The sequence below is a fragment of the Fringilla coelebs genome, assembly GCF_963513975.1.
Source record: "Fringilla coelebs genome assembly, chromosome: 4".
NCBI classification, from domain to species: domain Eukaryota; kingdom Metazoa; phylum Chordata; class Aves; order Passeriformes; family Fringillidae; genus Fringilla; species Fringilla coelebs.
In genome coordinates, this window is record NC_140032.1 from 56,661,147 (window position 1) to 56,676,559 (window position 15,413).

General features: G+C 38.8%; 1 protein-coding gene across 4 annotated transcripts in view; it reads left to right on the forward strand.

The window, feature by feature from the left end:
- The window catches only part of MAPK10 (mitogen-activated protein kinase 10), a gene marked incomplete at both ends in the record, with an annotated part of 72,818 nt that overhangs the window by 21,785 nt on the left and 35,620 nt on the right, over positions 1-15,413 (forward strand). For 2 of the 4 annotated variants that reach the window (XM_084204491.1, XM_084204492.1), the window contains 5 exons: positions 4,592-4,721; positions 6,588-6,646; positions 7,605-7,743; positions 8,685-8,850; positions 12,036-12,107. In XM_084204491.1, coding sequence (XP_084060617.1) covers positions 4,592-4,721; positions 6,588-6,646; positions 7,605-7,743; positions 8,685-8,850; positions 12,036-12,107 — 566 coding nt within the window. The remainder of the gene's footprint in view (positions 1-4,591; positions 4,722-6,587; positions 6,647-7,604; positions 7,744-8,684; positions 8,851-12,035; positions 12,108-15,413) is intronic. The other 2 variants (XM_084204493.1, XM_084204494.1) reach the window with 1 other exon arrangement.

The following is a 15,413-nucleotide window of genomic DNA, read 5'->3' on the forward strand; positions in this document are numbered from 1 at the left end:
TTTTTTTTTTTTTCAGCACAAAGGGTTGCTTCCAAACCTAATAAGGACATTTAAAGGTTTTTTGTTACAGTGGCCTTTGGCTTGTACTGCTTGGGGCAAACTTTCTGCACCCTGGTTCATGTATGGAATTCTTTTCTTTTTCCACTAGTTTAATGGAAAACATTCACTATATTTAAGTTTACTTTCTGGAGAGTTTTCACTCTAATAACTTTTTTCTGGTTAAAAGTAATTATTGAAGAGCAGAATAGGCCCTGTTTGTATGAATGCCTGCCTTTAGAAACTTGTAAGTTATATATCAAGAGGAGTAAAAACAAGTTAAGAATGAGAAAGTCTAATTTCATTCTAAAATTTGGACGGATACATGAGGGCAATGTAAGGAGCAAACAAATGAAACCCACCAAAAAAACCCTGCCACAGTAAACTTAGAAAAGTTTGCTTGAAGCAAAATAACATTTTCACTCTTTTCTGTTGGAGTACTTGGCTGAAAGGGGACCACAGTAGAGAGAATGTAAAGCACTTGAAACATTTTATGGTTAAGCTTCATAAAGCACACCTACAGAAATTTTGCTTGACACAGGAAAAAGATTTGGTTCTTGTCATTCCTATAAATTACTTCTTCAGAAACTGCAATACTGATAGTTATCTGAAACCCAGGGCTTTGAAATTGCCACAGAGAAATTGCTGTGGAAAGGATTCATATATACATCCCTCTATGCTTTTCTTTTTTATCTCTCTGTGCATATACATTTAGATGTGTATCTGAGCATTTCTATAGATGGTGTTCCACTCCATATATTGGTGGTGATTGGTTATTGAGGGTGAGCCATCATTAGCATTCCTGTTAAATGTGATTTTCAGGTTATCCTTTATTATCCTAAGAAACCATCTCTAAGGGTTGGCTTTAAAAAATTTTCTGTGGGTTTAATAGTCTGTTCTGGCAGGTAGACTAAAATGGAATTGATAAATATTAAGTTTCCCTGTTGATGAAAAGATGGGAGGAATAAATTTAAGTATTTATTTGGTCTCTATTGAAATAGAAACTTGGACATGAAACCAGAATGCTTTCCATTTCTTTTCAAAATAGGTGTAAAAATGAATGCCTGGTCCTCCAAGTGCACGACAACGATCATTGTTCATTGATCATCATAGTCTGAGCTCACACAGAATATCATGGTAAATGATGACCTGGATTTGTGAAAATCTGGCTAGGAAGAGTTTCAATTTTTTGCTGCCAAAGTCAGCAAAAAGCCTTGTTAAATAACTGTGATTACATGTATCTCTTGGTAGTCATGAATTTATACTCACTAAATTTTTTAATCTCTGCTAAATAGGTTTGTTTCAAATTATTTACAGTTTTAAAAGGCATTTTTAGCACTAACATTTACCATGTCAAACTAACTGTAAAGAGGATTTATGGGGAAAGAGTTTATTTACTGCCTTTTCTGTCTGTGCAGCTGCCAGAGACATAGTAATAAACTTTGAGGATTTTTCTGAGCTCATGTTGCAGTAAAGCTATCATTTTATTACAAGACCAGGGGTAATTTAGAGTCTGCTATAAAATCAAGAAACTGCACAAATTAAAAAATAAATTCACAGTTGAGCAAGAGGTGTTATGATAGAGTTTCCAGAGAAACTCTTTTAGATGCAAGTCCAGTCCCTTATTTGAGATTCAGAGTGACTTTCATACTCAGCCTTTTCACCAGAGTTCACAGACACTCATTACTCTCCCTCTTATTCCTGATCCCTGGAGCCATGTGTTTACACAGCCACTCTTCTGCCAGTGGCTGAAGTTTGTCTTTAGAAGGCTTATCATCACTACTAGCCTTGGTGTTCCAAGGTAAGGATTTTGTGTAGCAAGCAGCAGAGAGAGGACCTACATCTGGTGTCTGTAGTTTCATTGTAGTGAAGTGCAGAGTTGGCTGGCTGTAAACAAAAGCTTCTTTCTGGTGAGCACAGAAAAAACCCATCAGAGCTGTGGATTTACCCAGTGCAATGAATTTATGTAATGACTTCTCCCAGTAGTTGGACACCTACCATTTGATAGAAGACCATGATAGAATTGCAATCAACATCCTTGTGTCTCAAAGTAAATATCCTCTACAAAGGATTAGGAACTTTAGTTCTTCCATGGTATGCGAAGGGGCAGGAATTGATCATAAAAGCCTACTGCTTAAGAAGCCTTTGGTTTTCTGATTTTAGATTGATTGTTTTGTCTGTTGCTTGGACAGAGAGAGAAAATTCAGAAAAGCAGAGATCAGAAGCTGAAGAAAATGTTTGCTCAAACTTTTGTTGTTTTCTAACTCCTAGTCAGTAATTTTATGATGTATCTAATGAGATTAAAATATGAAAAAATATTATTAAAATGATTCACAGTGCTCTTACACAGCTCAGATGAGTCATACATAGGCTTTTCATCCTAAAAGAAGTTGGGTGATCAAGTAATATGGATTAGCTGAGAGATTTGTCTGCTGGAGTATATTTGCAGTATATGTCCATGAACAATAGGGACAGAATATTTAACTGTTTAAAGATCCTGTATATTTAAATCTTCAGGCTTTGCATTTTATTTGTTCAGTGCTTTCTTAATGGAACTAAAGGGTATTTTAGTTGTGGCCTTTATGATGCCCTGTTGTGGCTGAACTACATCAGAATGAGACACGGCTCTGACAGCTGCTGCAGGAGGTTTGCTTTCTGCTACATACTGTCAGGCTGTAAATCACAAATCATGCTCCTCCTAACACAAGGTTTAGTTGAGTGAAATTCTGTGGCTAGGGAGAAATCAAGTCAGGCTGGATCTATGATAGCCTTGTCACCTAAGCTGCTGCTTGTATGGTTTAACTGGTGAGTGCAGTATCTTTGTTTGTGCATGTGACTAGCTGGGTCATGGAAGTTTCATGCCTTATTCATGAATAAAGAATTGTTACCAACTGACAGAATGGATGATATGGACACCTGGTCCAACCCACCAATTCAAAGCAGAGCCAACTAGAGCAGATTGCCCAGGACCACTGGAAGAGTCTGGCTCCATCTTCTTTATTCCTCCCAGCAGATATTTAAGAAAATTGATAAGATCCACCCTAAGCCTTCTCCAGGTTAAACAACTCCAGCTGACTCAGCTGCTCCCCATATGACAGACGTTCCAGTCCCTAATAATCTTAATGGCTCATCAGTGGAATTGCTCCTGTCTTCATCTTTCTCATACTGGGGAGCCTGGAGTACCCCCCAGAAGTCCAGATGTGGCCATGCAAAGATCACTTCCTTAGACCCACTCTCAAGAGACTTCCTAAATAAGTCCTAAGAGTAATCTTTGCAAAACTTCTCCTTTGGGAAACAATTGTTCTTAGTTGTGGGATGCATTTGGTGTGTTATTTATGCAGATGTAGTGAAAATTCAGTATTTCTGATCCTTCTCTCCTTGTGTGGTTTCCCAGACAAACAGTACCAACAGTTTCTTACCTATTTTGAACATATGTACATTTTTGTTGGTTTTGTGAGTAAGCTTCTGATGCTTGCATGCTTTCTGCTCAACTTGGTTAGTTAGCCTCTGTCACTGAGTGTCTGAAGTAAGCAAGGGTTAATGAGAAGAAAATTTGCAAGATTCCAAATATTTACTTCATGCTTAGGAAAGCAATTAAGCAATTTTTAGAACAATGGGTGGTTTGGTTGATTTATCTCCTGAGAAATATACTGTTGCTTTCCATGGACTAGCAGAAAACTTGTGTCATGCCATTCCTATTTCTTGGTAAAAGGAAAAATCAGGAAGGGGGTCTGAGGTTGCTGTCCATTTGGGAATGCTTCTAGAACTTAGTGTGCTTTGTGGTATTTAGAAGTCAGAAATTATCTAGTCAGGTTTGAACCATCAAAATACGTGTTTCAAATACATAAGAAGTGACGTTCATAAAAATAGCTGAAGGTTGTGAAAAACACATAAAAGTTTAAGGAGCATTTTAGGGCCCCAGCTTTAAAAGTTCACTTCTCAAACAATGTATTTATTCATTTTCAAAAGTTGTAATTGTCCATATGTAACAAATATTTTTGTTACCAGGAATCGGTAAAAATCCTTGTGAAATGTTCTGTTCCTAGGTATGTTATTGGAATTGGATGATATGGTCTCAAAGAATGACTAAATAACTTGATTCCATTAGAAATATCGTAAGGAAAACACAAAATTCATTTTGGGTAAGCGGGCACTTGGTCATTGAGGCACGTTCTTAACTGCAATAGAAAAGGCAAAACCCTTTTCTGCTGTAGCCCTGCACAGAGAGTTGCTTTATGATACAGTTTCCTTCTCATCCAGTTTTTATTGTATTTTTATCTGAAGTTACTTAAACTTTTTCCCCTTGAAAAGAAGTGCTCATTTCCAATGGAATTGGAGTTCAGAAGTAGTGGTGTATGCTGTCTTCTGCTGATGCGGTGCTACGTTTCCTATTGATCTCTTACTTTTTTTTACTAGAAGCTGTCTTCTTTTGTCCCAGTATTTTTGTCAGTGGGAAAAAAAAAAGGAAATGGTAGACCTGAGGTTCAGGAATTTGCCATGAGAAGCTCTGGATACCCTCTAAGAGGCATAACCCCTATGTTTGTCCTCACTGCAGTGCTGCATATGATGCCGTCCTTGACAGAAACGTGGCCATTAAGAAGCTCAGCAGACCATTTCAGAACCAAACTCACGCCAAGAGAGCTTACAGGGAGCTGGTCCTCATGAAGTGTGTGAATCATAAAAATGTAAGTGTTCAGCAGGAGAAATAGTGTGTGCATTGCTGTGTTAGAAAGGGAGCGGTTTTGTTGAGTTCCTTTTTTAAATGGAAGAAATGACAGGTAAATTATGCTCAAGGGCTACACACTGTCTGGTACTACATGCCCACAGGAGAGACTGAGGGTATTCCATGTGCTGATTTAAAGGCTCTGCCAAACTGGGATTGTTCTAGACTTTCCTGCTTCTTGCACCATCTACTGTATATCATTTAGTATCCATAATGAATGAAAATATTCCTATGCTGCACCAGGAGTGTTCTTCCAGAGCTGTATGCTAATTTTAACCATTATCTGTTAGAACTATCTGCCTGACACTGTATCAACTTGCTTTTTTGTAGTGAAATGTGTAGGATTGCCACACTGCATTGTAAAGGGATGTCCCAGGGATTTCATTTTCCTCCACCTCCTAGATTCCCTGCTGCCATATCTGTGTGCCCTTTTCTTTTCATTAGGAGAGAATTTTTCAGTTTGCAGTGTTTACCCATCCCTCAGACCTTGCAATTACTCTTTCTCCTGATGCAAAGCCTAAATGAGCTTAAAACAATGTGATGTAAGGGGAAATTTTACACTTGTTCTCAACCATATATTCACATGGAAAGAAAAAGGACTGACCCTGAATGGCAAATTGCAGGACTTGACACTACAATGTCTCTGCCTCTCTTCTGGGCTGTTATTTATCCTTACATTCCCACTGCGTTGATTGGGACCGTTCCTGTCTCTTCCCTGTTGACTTGATGGAAGTTATCCTCAGCCAGCCCAATGCATGAGGATTTGAAAATGCAGGGATGAGTGAGAAGTTTTTTAATTGACTGGAAAGAGCAGAGGGGTAGCAGGAGTGTCACTAATTTTAAATATATAATTTTAAACATGGTGTATGACAACTGCTAAAAGCACCACATGGGTTGGGTCAGAGCTTTAATCTGTCTCCTCTGAGAAGTGCAAAGGAAGGAGAGGATTGTAAAGGTACAGTTGTAGAGGTAAGATTCAGTCAGAATACGTGGAGTAAGGAGAAAGAATGTTGAACAATTTCTATTAGAAAACCTAAAGAGGTGATGGATGTGGGAAGGGAGACATTCTGATGTTGCCTTCATGGCAGCAGTGCTGGTGTCATCTACCTCTGTTACCTGCACAGAGGGAAAACAGGGGAAATCCCCATCTGTGGGGTCACCTTGTTTCCTCTCTTCTTTTTCACACATTCTTACCAGTGTCTTTCAGCAGCCCAGCCCATTTAAAATAAACCAAACAAAAATGCTAACCAAAGAAGAGAAAGGAGAAAAGGAGTTGAACTCTGCAAGATGTCTTTGCTCAGGGGGTCTCTGTTTCAAAGTGCTTCTACTGAAAAGTTGTACCTCTCACAAAGGAATTTGTGTCAGCCAGCATGTGCATGTGTGTGCCCTCAAAGGAATTGAGGCCGTGTCAGAGAGAAGGAAGGACTACTGTTTGATAAGATGGTCCTTGGTTATTTGCCCCCTCAAATTAGCATCCTCATGAATAAGAAAATTCTGGCTGTAGCACAAAGACTGCTATGCTAGATTGAGCTGAAGATGATCTTTGAACCTGCAACTTCAAAGCTGAGAGGAGTGTCTCACCCTTAGCACTTTGTTTTGTCACTGGTTATCCTTCTTTCAGATGATTTCTAGTGCACCTAAAAGAAATCTGAGAGATCTGTGGTATTTTATTTTGAATGCTGCTGAATTTTACTGATCCATGAAGTGGGAAGTGTTAATACAAACAGAACAGTGAAAAGACAGTTTATTCTTCAACACAGTTCAAAACAGGTTCAACTGATTGTGTATATCACTTATTTTTATTATTTTGTCTTACTTTGCTTTTCAGATTATAAGTTTATTAAATGTCTTCACACCACAGAAATCTCTGGAGGAGTTCCAGGATGTGTAAGTAACAGGGATGGTAATTAAACGAAAGCTTTAGGGATGTGTGGGGCATTATGGTGTACCTTGATTGCAATAACTCAGCAGAATACAAAGGTTACAGTCCCCTCTAAAAAAGATAGTGTGAGTCTAGTGGGTAGAAAAATATTCTGAATTCCCATACTGAGAGCTCTTTTGATAATTTAAGGTGAAAATCACCAGTTTCATATTTTTTGTGTAATGTTATTTGCCTGGGGAACTAGGGGTAGGTGCAGAAGACAGTCAGCATCTCTCTTGAAACCTTGCCCTGCTGGACAACCACTACTGTGCCTAGTATGAACCTGCTGGGAATGAAATTTAAAGTATTCTCTGTTTTATATTGTTGCTCTCCTTTTATCTTCCTGTCTTTCCCATATGTATACATTGAATAGAATTATGTTCCTATTATATAATCTGATACCAGGAGTAACCAATTAACTGTAATGAGAATTTTGTGTAGTCATGCAAGCTGAGGAGAGTTTTGAAGGCATTTTGCATGGGGATGCATATTTTACTCTCTCAGACACCTCTGTTCCTCTCAGATTCCTATGTGTACTGTGGTAGCCACCCTTGCAGTGGTTGAAGGCCGAGCAGTCAGATCATCTGGTGCTTGGGGATTTTTTGGTTTAGTGCATATCTTTGTGGTGCTGCCTGATAGCCCATGTAGGGTATAGTCTCTGTCATGGGGAATGCACCAAGAAAGGGCAAATAATCCACCAGTTTTCCTGGTATGCTGGAAGAGTGGTGTCTCAGCAGTGAGATGCAAACACCACCATGGTGCTGTGGTTAGTGGGCCCTGTCTTCAGCTGCGTTACTCCCAGTCATCAGAAATAAAGTGAGTTTTAAAGCAAGAAAAGACATTGTTTCTTATCTGAGATGATGCTGTGGTTTGCCTTCAACACACACAAAAAAAATAACCCTGTGGCTTTGCTTTTCCATTCAGCTACTTGGTAATGGAATTAATGGATGCCAACCTGTGCCAGGTCATTCAGATGGAGCTGGACCATGAGCGAATGTCTTACCTCCTGTACCAAATGCTCTGTGGAATCAAGCATCTTCACTCTGCAGGGATTATTCACAGGGTAAGGGGCCTTTGGCTTAAAACTTAAGGCAGCATACGAAATGATCATGAAGACTTTAAACGCCCCTTGGCTCTCTTGTGCACTGCGGATCAAAGCCCTGTGTCGCAGTGCAATGAATAAAAGACAAAAAAGCCACAGTCAGAGGTCAGGGGATATGGAATTGGCATTAGCCATCATTTACATGTGCTGAAGCAAGTGAAAAGACTGCTGGGTCTATATGAAATGCATCCTCTCATTTTGCTTTTTCCACATCAGTGCTGTGTCTGGTAAGGCTGTGGGACCTGGCTGTGGATGTGTGATAGTCGAGAGGAGGGGGGATCTGGTCATGTCACTGTGAGCAGGAGGGAATTCTCAATGGATTGAAAATTGAAAAGTGCTTTCACTAATTTGAGATTTCCACATTAGAAGAAAAAAAAAAGTTTCCCTAAAGAAAAGAAAGGCTGATAAAGTGGGTCACAAAGTGGATGTTGTTCTACTGAAAGTTCTCCTTTCTTGGCATGTCATGTGTTTAGCAGAGGGTTACAGATTTGGCTACCAGATAGTCATCCAGCAAAGGATGAGTTGAATTATTATAAATGAAGCATTAAGGTATCTCTCCAGGTGCAGTTGGAATGTCTCTATCAGGTTCACAGCATTAAGAGAAAATCTAATCAAAAGAGCACTCGGATACTAATCCTAGTAAATGCAATTAATTTAATGCCAGTAGGCTCCTGATATCCAGGTAAAGCCCAGCATGCTGAGGTAGAACAACTTCCAGAACAGTTTGCTGGAGAAACAATAGCAAGTCTTTGCTGTAATTTTACAAGTATTTCTGATAGTAACTGGGTCAGAAGAGGAAAAGAGTATTTGAAGGGTGATCTTAAGTATCTGTTGGTATCATAGCTGTGCCTGGCTTTATTAAGGACAGTCACATGGGGGTTTTTTCCCACTGTCTTTTGCAGGATTTAAAACCAAGTAACATTGTAGTAAAATCTGACTGCACGTTGAAGATTCTGGATTTTGGACTGGCCAGGACTGCAGGCACTAGCTTCATGATGACCCCGTATGTGGTGACACGTTACTACAGAGCACCGGAAGTCATCCTGGGAATGGGCTACAAGGAGAACGGTAGGGCTGCAGGGCCACTGCACCAGGTCCTCCCAAGGGCAAGCTCTGCTTCACCATTGTAAGGGAGACCCAAAGGAGGGACAGGAAACGTGATGGGAAGTGATGGGAAATGACACCTGGAGTTAGAGCAGTTCCTCACTATTGTGAACTGCAGCTACAGAATGTATTTGGGATGCACTGCTGGTGAATTTATCAGTGTGGGATTGCAGAGTAACAGGAAACTTATTCTTAGTAATGTTTGAAGTTAAAACTACAGTCAACTCATTTTGACCAGAGCTTTCATCTTTGTCTTCTGTGGCCGTGAAATAATGTGGGAACCACTGGAATTGCTGAACGAATGATTTGTTCTAAATTTGAGTCTGGATCTCTGAATTGTTTGAAGGAACAAGAAGTACAAGCTGAAATAAAAAATCCTAGCCCTTCCAGCATTTCTCTAAATCCAGAGCTAGATCTGAATTTCAGGAATTAATTCCTTCTTCATGATAAATTTAACCAAGTCCCAGGTTTTGCTGACAGGTTTCATCTTGCCAAGATCTAGGTATAAATTTTGCAGTTTGACTTTATCTTTTTTAAATGACAAGTAGAATTGCAGAGAAGAAGAAAAAGCTGAAACTAAAAAAAAAAACTGAAACAAAAAATATAATTTGTATGTAATCTCCCTAGAAGTAAATAGGATATTCCTCTGCATAGTCTGAGAGAGATCTTGGTCCTTGGAAATATTGTGAAAAGCGGGTGGGCGTGCTTGCTATAGAGAAGTGGATAACGAAAAACTCCGATTTTGCAGAAGATGAAGGGAAAACTTTTTAAGTTATTCTCATTTTGTAACAAAACTGGGAATTGCATCTGAGTGCCAGGTAGACCAGGCAGAAAATGAAGAAATAGTCTATGGCTCAGATTTTGCTGTCAAAAGTATAATTTGTCTGTTTGAGGAGATTTTTTGATGGCAAATACAGCAAATGTGACAAGATCAGGAATTTATTAAAAAGTGTCCTATTAGATTTATGTTGAGGAGGTTAGCTAACCTGCAGGAGAACTTTTACTAACAGCCAACTGCATCCTGTAAAGGGCAGTGAAACAGATTTTGGGAGCCAATTCCATGACTTCAGCGCTACTGAAAGCACAATGACACAACCTCTTCCGAAATTAGCAAGTCCCTGTATGGATTATTTGTAATATTTATGAGTTTAAAGTATAAATTTTAATACAAAAGTCTAAAAAGTAGAGAAACTATTATTATTTTTATTATTACTATTACTATTATTATTATTTTGCAGAGTCTTATCTTAGATAATAATTTCGGAAAATGAAGGAATAATATTCCTTAAAGCATTTTGATTGAAATTTTTGCTAAGTGACATTAGAAATTTGAGCTAGCACTCTTTAGGTAGTTCTTTGTCAATATCCAGAGTTCTTCTATTGTCAAATGAATTCTTTTGTTGTTTTTTCCCCCTCCAGACATTTAGTAGATGATTAGAATTATTGTTGCTGCTATTGTCCATGAAAGGACAGAGAGAGCGTTTGCTTTTCACATGATTAAAACTGCACCAAGAAAAAGTTAGACACACTTTTGTGACGAAGCACACAGCTGGGAAGGTTCTAATGTTTGCCACATCCAAGGGTCCTGATCAAATTCCCTTAAGGTTAACACAGAGACTTCCTTTGACTTCCCTGGGCAGTGAATCTGGCTAAAGGTGAATGATCCTGTCTTACTTGGACAAAGCTGAAATAAAGAGAGGAAGAAAACAAAGTGTTTGAAAATGAAGCTCAGCTGTCAGAGGAGCCACTCTGCTTGGAGGCTCTGACCCAGCTCCCAAGGAAGTCAACAGAAAGGGTTGTTCTTTGCTTCCCTGCTCTGGCCTGTGCTGCCACATTACTGAAGCTCCCCAACTTTTTTCCCCTCTGACTATGTACACTGCCTGTATAAGGACTGTCCACTGCTTTCATTTTCTTTCTGCACTTGGCTAAAGATGCATAATTATCACCAGTTTGCTGCACTTCTATGGAAGTTCCTAAAACTATCACTAGGAAGAAAACTCTGCCTCTGGCATGCTTTTGCTGTCCCATGCCCCTGATACCTGTACCCTCCTTTTCCCAAATGGAACATTTCACCTTTATTTTGTTTCACCAAGAAATGAGTTGTTTGTTTGTTTCTTTGGTTTGTTTTGGATTGCTTTTGTAGGTTAAGAAAGGGGAAGAAAAAGAGGAGAAAATTTGCTTTGTAGGTTAAACATAACCAGAAAATGAGGATTTCAGGCTCAGAAATGACATAGTCTTTTAAAGCATTTCAAAGCAGTTTTTACCTCTTCACATGGAAGACAGGGTTTTTTTGGTTTTCTCAGTTTTTTTGTTTTCTTTCTTTTTTTTTTTGGGGGGGGAATACTGTGTTGCTATCTATCCAGCATTTTTTCTTTAAAGACTTAAAGGGCAAAAAACCCCCTATCCAAGTCAAGCAGATAAGGTAACTCTGCATATTTAATCTAAAAGCTGAAGGCGTGATTGTGAATAGAAAATGCTCTTAGTCTTGTTGCTATTTGTCCTTTGGAGCTTTTGTTATAGCATTTATTTTGAGTGCCTACACAGTACAAAGCAGAGTCCACTCAGGTCATGCTCCATGATAGGTACCTATAGATAGGATATAGGTATAGATCCTGAAAGAGGAGTTTTAAATAACCTTTAAGGGTGGTATTTTTCCATATGGCCTTTACTTGTGTTAGCAGCTCCATTTGGAACCTCTTGTCAGCTGCTGCAGAGAGACTCAGTGCTGAAGAACAAAGCCTAGAAGCTCTGCAAGAAGGATTTATTCAGATTATCATTATCTGGTTGTTTTGGTTTTTTCCTAAAAAAAGAAAAAAGGGACTGGTTTTTAGCCATAAATTCATTCATAAATACCATGGGTCTGTGCAGTTGTTGATCTTTACTTGTTTGCTCTGCACCTTTATCCAAAATGTTGATTTTAAACTTTTTCCACTGTTGTTACTAACTGCTGTTGAACTGACTGACACAGCTTTTATTTGTTTAGTTACTTATTTTAGCTTTTGGTGAGACATGAAAAAGAAACCCAACAAAACCACAAAACAAACTGTACTGTGCTGATCAACCTTTTTCCCCTCCTTTAGGAGTGAAATGTTGTAGTTAACTTTGCTTTTTTTTCCTCCTTCTTCACTTCCCTGTCTCTGCTGTTCTAGTGGATATATGGTCTGTGGGATGCATTATGGGAGAAATGGTTCGCCACAAAATCCTCTTTCCAGGAAGGGACTGTATCCTTGTGCCATTTGCTGCAGCTTCACCTATTATTTGTTCCTCTCCTCCACCCCATCCCTTTTACCATAAAATGACTATACCAGGACTGTAAAGATAGAAGCAGAAAGTTGAATCTCAGAGGTATGGCTAAATGAAAATAGCTCACTACTGATATGCACAAAATTGAAAATGAAAAACAGATGCACAGAATTATTTCAGTCAATTAAATTACTCTAAAACCTGTAATCATTCCATTTTATATACTATTTATATCATGTCAATAAGCAATACAGAAAAAAATCATTATGATGGCAAATTGGACAGCTTTATTTACTATTTTTAAAAGGAAAAACAAGAAAAAAAGAAAAAAAGTCCTATTTTGGCCCACTCATTCCTGTAAATCTGTTTTTCTGCTTTTATGTTTTGGAAATATTGACTTCATAACATTTGTGGTGACATCATAATCTTTTGCTTGCTAATGCATCATGGTTTTGGATTCATCTCAATGCTGTATGGACTCAAGTGTTGAGTCAATACAACATCTTTATTTTCTTTAAAACAAAATGAAGAATTTGACTCCCCCAGTTTAAGGCAACCGTTTTTCTGCTGGGGTTTCCAAATTGGCCTGAAATCAGATTCTCTTGATTTAAAAATGAACTTCCCTTTACTTGCATGAGGTCTGTGTTGTCAACTAAACTATATTTCCCTCCCATCTTGTTCTTCTTGTCTTGGGTGATATTATTTTTACCCCTTCCAAGGTGGTGAAAGCAATATTAGAAAATGAAAACAAAAGAAGAGGTGTGTATTTAGCCTCCTGTTTATCACAGGCTAAACCTGCCCGTGCTGGCTTGGAAATGTAAGTAAGTGTGTTTTGCCCATCAAAATAAAATGAGGCAACATAAAAACTCTTCACTTTTGGAAGCAAAAAGGCATCTTATTTTCAGCTAGTTGGCAGAAAGGCACCACGAAAATCTGGCATCAGCAGCCACTGGCAGTTGGTGTGAAGAGAACCCAGCTTTCAGAGGCATGTAGCCATGGAAGCAATTATTTTTTTTGCTGACTTTTGAGTAATTCCTGTCATGTTTGTCAAAGTTGGGTCCAGCCTGTCCTGTTTTCACAGCTCTGTCAGCTTGCTCTGAAAGCTGATCTCTGCTTGGTGGCCCAGGGAAGATGCAGTTCTACTTCACTAACAGGGAGATGGAGGGACAGCAGGGACCTCCTGTTTGCTGAGGGGGTGACAGCGGCACTTTACTGCTTCCAGTCTTATAAGAGGAGGGGCTGGAAAGTTATTGGATGCAAAACAAGGCAGGGAGGTTAAAATGGTGGTTGTCTTTACTAGTAGGTAGCTTTGAGATGCTTCAAGGTGCTGAGCTGTCCCTGCAGCATGAGGAGCAGGCTGCACACCCACCTTCAGCTGTAACCTCAAAGCTCCCAGCATTCCCAAGATCTGTAATTCAGTGTGATAGCTATGCTGTGTTTCAGTGGTAACACCACCTCAGAAACACCATCATAATACTTCCTCCAAACAATGCACTCTTTTCCTATTTAAAAAAAAAAAAAGAAAAAACAACAAAAATCAAAGAAAAACTAACCTATCTATAATTCACTTGAGGTTCAGCTGTAAATACTGAGGCTATTTCCATTTAATCTTTTCTGAGTGAAGTCTGAGATTTTAGTTGATAAGCAGCTGGAATTCGTTCAAAGAATGGTTTCAGGATAAAAGCATAGAAGCGTGGTTAATGGGTTGCTCTCCTTTTTCAACAACAAGTTAGGAGATATGTTCTTTTGCTCCGTCTAGAAAAAATGTTAATGTTATGCAATTTAAACAATATAGCTTTTTAAAAATCATTCAAACATGAGCATTACTTTGTTTCTCTCTGGCTGTGGAAACAATCTCTTAGGACAGCGTTGTATTCAGGGATAACAGTAAAATAATCTTAAAATTTCTTTTAACGTTTCAGCATCAGCTGAAAGAAACAACTGAATTTTTGAACAAATGCAGCAAACATTGTGTAAATTGTGGGATAGTCCTACTTTTTAAATCGTTGGAAATCCTGTATCCTGAAATAGAATGTGGGCCAGGTCACAATTACTACCACGCTTTAATGGTGGGTTTATGCAGGTGAGTGAGAAGTTAAAAAAAAAAAAAAATTAAAGAAGAAAAAAAAAGTGTACATTCATTTCCAAGTCAGTACTCATTTGTTAACCAGTTTGATCTCATGAATGAGTTGTCAGTGTTGGAAGGACTGGTTTGTGTATGAGTCCATATGATTTCCCACCCCTCCATGGCTGTTGATGAGTAGATCTAGTTTCCCTCCCTCCCAGGTGCAGGAAGAGCTGGAGAAGCATTTGTGCAGCTGCAGGTAAACTTCACAGGAGTACATTACATACTTCCCTTGGGCTACTTAAGGCTTTCCAGCAGAGAGTTTTCTAGCTGGAAGAGGCAAGTCTGTATAGAAATCAAAAATACCAGTTCTTTTTAATCATTCAAAAGACAGTCTCCTGTGTGCACTTGCTATCAGTATGAGCTTACTCATTTCTAGTCTGGAGTAGGAACATTTGTGTATGGCACAGTGTACATCTAAGAAAAAAATCACAGCTGCTGCCATGTTTTATGGAAAGAAAATATTTTAAAATTTAATCTCACCTAAATCATCCCACTGAGTTACCACTGCACTCAGGTGCTGCTGACTTAAAATGAAATTTCATTTTTAAAGTCTTTGTGGACATTAAAACATGGAGGGGATTAATTTCAGAACCTCTCATCTGCATAAACAAGAAAGCCTCTCTTAAGCTGCTATGAGAAAGCTCTGGAATCTGGATGGACTGCAGCTGGTTTTCAAGTAAGAACAGCCTCCAGTGTCCTGGAGAGTACAGGGTAGAGATTGCCTGGCAGGTACCTTCATTCCTTGTTATTCAGCTAGGACAGACATTTCGAAATACTGTCAGGGAAACTTCCTGTCAGAAATCAGACCCTCTCGAGAAGAAATCCACTTTTCAATCCATTTCTAGATGGATTTGCAGACCAAAATATTCCTGGCAAGTTCCAGTAAGCTTTTGTAGTCCACTTCCGAGTTTCTTGCTCAGTGTTTCTTTGATGCTTCTTCAATTTTCATTAAATTGTAAAGAATGTGAGCAGCTAAAAAGTGCCCAAACTCTTGGATGCCATTGGAAATATGTTAGAAAACCCCAGGGCTTTCCCAAAAGCTGGTTCAGCTCTAGGTAATAACATCTTCAAAATCTCATAAGATTTCAATTTAAGAATTGGAAATGTATTTCTGGTTTTTTATTTGAAGAGAAGGGAAAACTTGAATGCTTTCAGG